The sequence below is a fragment of the Danaus plexippus genome (assembly GCF_018135715.1).
Source record: "Danaus plexippus chromosome 18 unlocalized genomic scaffold, MEX_DaPlex mxdp_35, whole genome shotgun sequence".
NCBI classification, from domain to species: Eukaryota; Metazoa; Arthropoda; class Insecta; order Lepidoptera; family Nymphalidae; genus Danaus; species Danaus plexippus.
The window spans coordinates 1,028,551-1,034,780 of NW_026869854.1; the positions used below are offsets into that span (position 1 = coordinate 1,028,551).

General features: G+C 33.1%; 2 protein-coding genes across 2 annotated transcripts in view; both read right to left on the minus strand.

Annotated features, from left to right (window-relative positions):
* Positions 1-3,462, minus strand: part of LOC116772847 (probable cleavage and polyadenylation specificity factor subunit 2) — an 8,419-nt gene extending 4,957 nt beyond the window's left edge. Inside the window, exons 1-6 of the mRNA XM_032665129.2 lie at positions 3,179-3,462; positions 2,726-2,991; positions 1,728-1,973; positions 1,224-1,411; positions 774-997; positions 215-361 (exon numbers count right to left, since the gene is read on the minus strand). Of these exons, the coding sequence (XP_032521020.2) occupies positions 215-361; positions 774-997; positions 1,224-1,411; positions 1,728-1,973; positions 2,726-2,991; positions 3,179-3,327 (1,220 nt within the window). The 5' untranslated portion in view covers positions 3,328-3,462. The remainder of the gene's footprint in view (positions 1-214; positions 362-773; positions 998-1,223; positions 1,412-1,727; positions 1,974-2,725; positions 2,992-3,178) is intronic.
* Positions 3,463-3,977: 515 nt separating this feature from the next.
* On the minus strand, positions 3,978-5,029 carry LOC116773161 (uncharacterized). Its single transcript, XM_032665559.2, has 4 exons — positions 4,950-5,029; positions 4,697-4,784; positions 4,338-4,473; positions 3,978-4,145 (listed from the first exon to the last, which is right to left on the minus strand). Exons 1-4 carry the CDS (start codon positions 4,950-4,952, stop codon positions 4,058-4,060), a joined length of 315 nt encoding a protein of 104 aa, XP_032521450.2. The 5' UTR covers positions 4,953-5,029; the 3' UTR covers positions 3,978-4,057.
* Between the last annotated feature and the right edge of the window lie 1,201 nt (positions 5,030-6,230).

The following is a 6,230-nucleotide window of genomic DNA, read 5'->3' on the forward strand; positions in this document are numbered from 1 at the left end:
GAGCATTCATTACATACATGTATATGATATGTTGAATTTTAAATCCGATACTTTGTTATACAACTGTAATGTCCACGGACAGACAAAGTGCTTGCTCCAGTACTACAGTCACAAATTTGTTAAATTTCATATCATTCAGAGCATTCTTATAACTTGATAGACCTTGTCAGCATTAGTTTTATTTTCTTGTGACTGTGTATTGATTGGTACATACTTGACCGAGTTGTTGACCTTGACCCTCTGCTGCATGAACTCCTCAAGCTCCGCCCCCTCCAGCCGGACCCGCCTCCTCACCGTCAATTCTATAGTGCGGTCGCCGCCTTTCTCCATCAGATCCCTGGCGAGGGTCCCCGGAGAGGTCCTGGGGACGGAGGTATATAAATCAACAGCCCATAGAATCTCATCAAAACTGGTAACATATAATTGAGTACAATTTTAAGGTTAGCACTTGTGAGTGTTACAGCAAAGTTTTATTTGCGAGTCTATCTAAAAAATCGTCATTTGTTTGTCGGTAGTGTTAGCTGTTCAAGCTGATGATGCGAGCATTTATTTTTAGTCACTATAGAAAGGATTCAGGGCAGCTTGAGGCCTTCACCAATAAGAATCACTAAATCATTTTGTATCACGGGTCACAGTTCTCAAGAATGAGCGATTTAAACAATTTTAGTCGAGTCGAGGAACGGTTGAAAAGGAGGTTTTTTTGTAGGATATCTTCTAGATATGGTGGGCGAAGTAATCTTTCTTGGAGATCGGCATTAACTGAAAATTCCTACCTTGCAGTTAGTACTATAGAATTCTGTGAATTAGGGGCCCATTGCAGGAAAAGATCTCTTGCGAAACCGGTCTCTAAGTCTGGGAAGGACGCCAGCACCACTTTAGGCCCCGGGGTCCGAGTGACCTCGACTACGGAGTGACACAGTTGCAAGTGCCTCAGCGCGAAAGGGTTGCTTCTAGCTCCTTCGAAGGCGCGGGTCAATTTGTCGCTCATCCATTCGATCTATCATATAATGACAATATAATATAATTCCTATGACATATTTTTTTAGTACTTTCTTACAATGAATGAAAAATTGTTACAAGATTTGATTCCAAATATTATTTATTTCAAGGTCGTTTATTTTTTATATTAATGTATTTTATTCCCAAAAAAAAAAAAGTGAAATAATTTTAGACTAGGATTTAATTTATTCCACGTTTGTTGTGTGTTGTGCTATACTCAGTACCTGTGACTTGGCAAACTCCACAACATTATAGCTGACGTTGGACAACAACAACAGAGAATATGCAACAAGACCAGAATCCTTGTTCCTCCAAAGTTGGTCCAACATATGGGCCAGCTCTAGAACCCGTCCCGCGGTGTCCGTACACACCAGTACTGAACCACCACCCCGAAGTGTACTAAGGATTGTTGCTGGAAAATAAAATCATATATATTACAGATTAAACAACTATATTAAAAGAAATATTTGTCTATGGCATCCTAGTTTTTGACTTGGAACACAGCCTTCTTACTTTAAGTGTACATACAAAAATATACTTATTAATTTATCTGTTTCTTGATAATTCTCTATTTCAGTCGGTATAATTTTAAATTAATATCTTTTAATCCAATCTTATGTCCATACATTGGAAGGTGTTCCTACCAATGTGAGTTAACAATATGGAGTGTCAATATAATAGACTGAATTAGCATAAGTATATACTATTGCTAGTTTAAACTGACTCACTCATAAGTTTTTCGTCCCTTAGCCGCCGTCTCTGCTGCACGTAATCAGCATTCATAGCTCCGAGCAGCAGTAATGAAGGCCTCATAATCTTCTCAATCTCGCACCCATTCAGATGCCGCTCCTTTTTGTGGTTGAAGTCTGGTGCGTACACTATGTCTTCTTCCCCTGGGGCTGCAATACGCCACACAGTTCCGCCCAGGAGGTGTCCGGCTGGCAGTGGAGTTATACGCAGGCCTAGCCCTTTACCTGCAAATAGAAAATGATTTTTTTCTTATAACAAAAGCGGCCATCGATCAGATGACCTACTAGATAAAAAGTAGTCACCGTCGTCCATGGACATCTGCAACATAAGAGATGTTGTGTATACATTTGCGACCTTGATTGATGAAGAGGGAGAGGAAAAGGTGGGAAGAGGAAAAGAGAAACCAGCTCTGTCACTCATGGGACGAAACGCAGCCATTAAAGACTACTTTACGCCGATGTTCTGTGAGAGGGTGGTACTTCCCACCAGCCACCCCATGTTTGAGCTGTAGTAACTGACCAAGGCTTGGCTGGCCATATACCAAATGATACTTCAATATTGATCATAGCAATGTATTATAAATGTAATAGATAAAGTTCTAGCAGACTTTGTATAACAATGTATAAGTAATGAAGAAAGCATATATATATATATATATATATAATATAAATGTTAATAGGAATATACAAATACATTTATAAAACAGTAATTAAATATATTTAAATTATATTATAGTTTTTTTTTTGTATTTGCTATTAAATTAACTTTGTTTCATAAATAATAAACACTAATTGAGATAAAGTGAGTTTTGATAATACAATAACCCTTAACATATACCGTGGACAAGTCTGTGATGCAGATGTTAGCGCGCACACCTCAATAAACTGGTGTTTCTACATTTCTTATATATATAAAATATTCTCTTTAAAGAATATATGTTTAGTTTTCTATTTAATACTTAAACTTCTATTCTTACCCTTCATATCAACACTCTGATTATATTTAAGTTGTGTGATTCTATCAAATGCTGTGTCCACATCATCTAATGTGAACAGATCAAACTCGGAGACATTTTTATGTGATTGGTAGAGATCATACATGAACATTTGGCCCATCTTGTATATTGGGAGGGTGGCATATATAGGACAGTTTAAACCGAGCTGTCCGACAGCATATGGTAGGGCCCCGAGATGAAGGGGATCTGAATGTGACAGTAGGACTGCATCTATAGAGTTGACATGTCTGAAACAAAAAAATTAACTATATTAAAACCTTGTTATGAAAATTCTCTTAAAATATTTTTTATAACTTGGGTATGGATTAGCAGAAAAATTTTAATAGTTTAAAATTTTTATAACAAAACTAAATCTTAAAAATTGCACTTGTAGTGGGCAAAATAGTAACTCTAATAATTTAACCTTAAATTTACCTTTTAAGTTCCTTTATAAAATCCATATCAAATTTTTCATCCCATCCACAGTCCAAGAGGAATTTAAATTCATCCACTTGCAACACGTAGCAGGGAGGAGACTCGTCTCCAGCCCCTGAGAGGCAATGGAATTTAATAATAGAAGTCATTCTTTATTGTTTGTAACTAAAATTATTTCATAATAGTAGTTATTATAATGTATATAATATGTCTCTTATTTTTGTCTTCTACATGTACAAGTTATAAACAAAATAAACCCGCCGCACGGAAGAAACTGTAATTTAGACATTGACAGTGGCATTTGACAGTTGACGGTGGTTTGGTAGATTATTAATTTAAAAAGGCTACGAACTATAACATTAGTTTTTGCCCAGCCTTTTAAAAAGAGAAAGGTTCAAAGATTAATGTAAAGGCCAAAAGTGTGTCGATATTTTTCTAGTACTGCTTTATAAATAGTGAGGCTTAGGAGAGACTAATTCGAAACCAATTTACAAAGAATTCATTTACACATACTCTAAACGCCTGAAAGAAATTGAATATAATCTAATATTTTTTGGAAAAGACATCAATTTAGATATTTGATAAGTAACTTAGTAATAAGCCGCCGAATAATAATCATTAGCGTACGCGTTAGAGATGCTTTAATAAAAAAGGAAATCTTTTTACTGATTACATTTTATCCATGCAAGTTATAAAACTGATGGTGTTACTAGATGATAAAATACATTTACATTTGAATATACTAACAGAATAAATGAGCTAGATCTCATTTCCTAAATTATTTTTATTTGTTAATAATATAGTTACATTCTTACAATAGCTCTTAAGCTTATAAGTCATGGTTATAGTAAAGTGTAATTAAGAATATATATGAACCTATTAATTCAGATTTTTTAAAATATCTTCAATAAGATCAGTCATCATCTTCTTAATATCGTCGTCGTTCTGGTTATCTAGAAGTTCGTTTCTGGAAGAGTTAATATTATTTATTTCTTGTGAAATTTCGCTTATATTATCAAAACCATCAATCTTTATATTGTTACGACAAATAGTGTCCAAATATTCTAAATTAGAGTTTTCTATCGGTGTTTCAATTAGGCGTCTGGAAGTAATATCCCAGTTAGTTTTATGATGTTCTTCTTTAATTAAAACAATAGACCTTGAGTCAGTCGAGCTAATATGCGGTTTGTCTTCTAATAATATTTGTTCCAATGGAAACGGTTCTTCTACTTGTGTCGATCGATTTGTTGAATGTTTCTGCTGTAGTCGGATCAATCTTTCTTCGATTCGTGTTTCTGTAACAGATATTGAGAATCGAATTACGAATGTATGGAGTCTATCAACATTACCTCCAGCTTCATTTATATGCATGGACTACTTTTCAAATTGATTTTTTATATTTATCCAAACTAAAAGCTTTATTGTAATTAAGATCTGTTTGTTTCAAAAATATTTTTTATAATTGTTAAATAATTCATAAAAAGTAACATGAATTTAAACAGAAATACACACAATTACCGTTAATCATTTTCACAAAATAATTTAAAACTAAACAGCCGACGAATGCACTCAGTGCTATATAAAGATACTCCCACCAATTTAATTCCTGTAAAAATTGTTATGATAAATTAGATACAAAATATTCATTTGTAAAATTTTTTGGTTCTCTAAAAATACTCATCTACGTTCGCAGCCGTTTCATTGAATGAATCTGTTTTAAATTATGTTAACTTTAGTAACTGATATAAATTAAATGAGAATTAATACAAACCATACTTCCTTAGTGTCTAGAGTATTATAATTATAACTCTACAGCAATCTTATTTCTACCTATCTTCCATATAGTTCTATACATGACAGGTTGTCAATCTCCCTTAATAGTTCTTATAAGGAGTTTTAAAAGGATTAAAAATACAAGTACCAATTTATAAACCTCTTAGGTCCGTATAATTATTTCTAAAACTCAAAGTGAAAAAATACCAGGAGCTATATATAAGGAAATACTGAACTTTTCTATGTTAAGTAGGGGCTAACTGAACCTTTAAGGGAACATAAATAATTTTATGACAATTGAACAATAAGTCCAAAAAAACATTTACCCTATTTACACGAGGTAAAACTTGTCTTAGAAAAATTATGCATCAAAAAATTCAAGAGGAGGAAGAAGAGTTTACCTCTCCAGACTGTAACTATAGCAAAAAACTAGGAAGTTCCAAGTCGCGCTTATGTCGTATTCATCATTGTTTTCCATCAAATACAAGGTTTTTCCTACCTAGGAAACCTGAAGCCTAAACTCTTCTCAAGCGTTGTACAGGTTGTTGTCAAATATCCTACGCGTAATACATACATCAAGTAGGTATACATGTCAATTATTTTATATTTTAGCGGTCTGGTAATCACAATTTTAATGACTATAAACAACTCCTGGATATAGGACCAATTGTTTATCACACGTAATGACAAATATTTTTTTTAAATAACTGTTTTGGAACTTCACGGGGCCTCGTTTTTGTAAAGTTATAGTAATAATAATTAGATAATTGATTATGAAACGAAAATTAAACGAAGCAGAATAAATAAAACTTTACAATTTATATTTTTATTTAATTTATTATTTTCGTTTTACGAAAAATGCCAATTAAATATAACGAGAGGATAAAAATGTGACGTCAGAAAAAAATACTTCGCTCTCTAACTTGAAAGCGAGGGAAATGGAACGCTTATTTAAATTCCAATTCGTAACGATATATTCAAAGCAGCGAGCACATGTTACGTAAAATGATGTTTTATTTAAGACTCTTACGTGTTTATATTAAAGTTGAAAATTAGAGTGCAGTAAGAGGAATTAATTATTTAATGTTGGAGGGGTGAGGCGTGTATCAACATTTTATGCATTTTACAGAAAAAAAAAGTTTAAACTTCTGCACACTAAAAATGTTGTTGGACACTTGTGAATAAATAATTAGTTAAGCCTTAAATGTTTTAAGACGTCTTTTTTATTTTATTGGTATCAGAAATGATTTCAAACTAAACTTATGTCAGTTGTATTGTA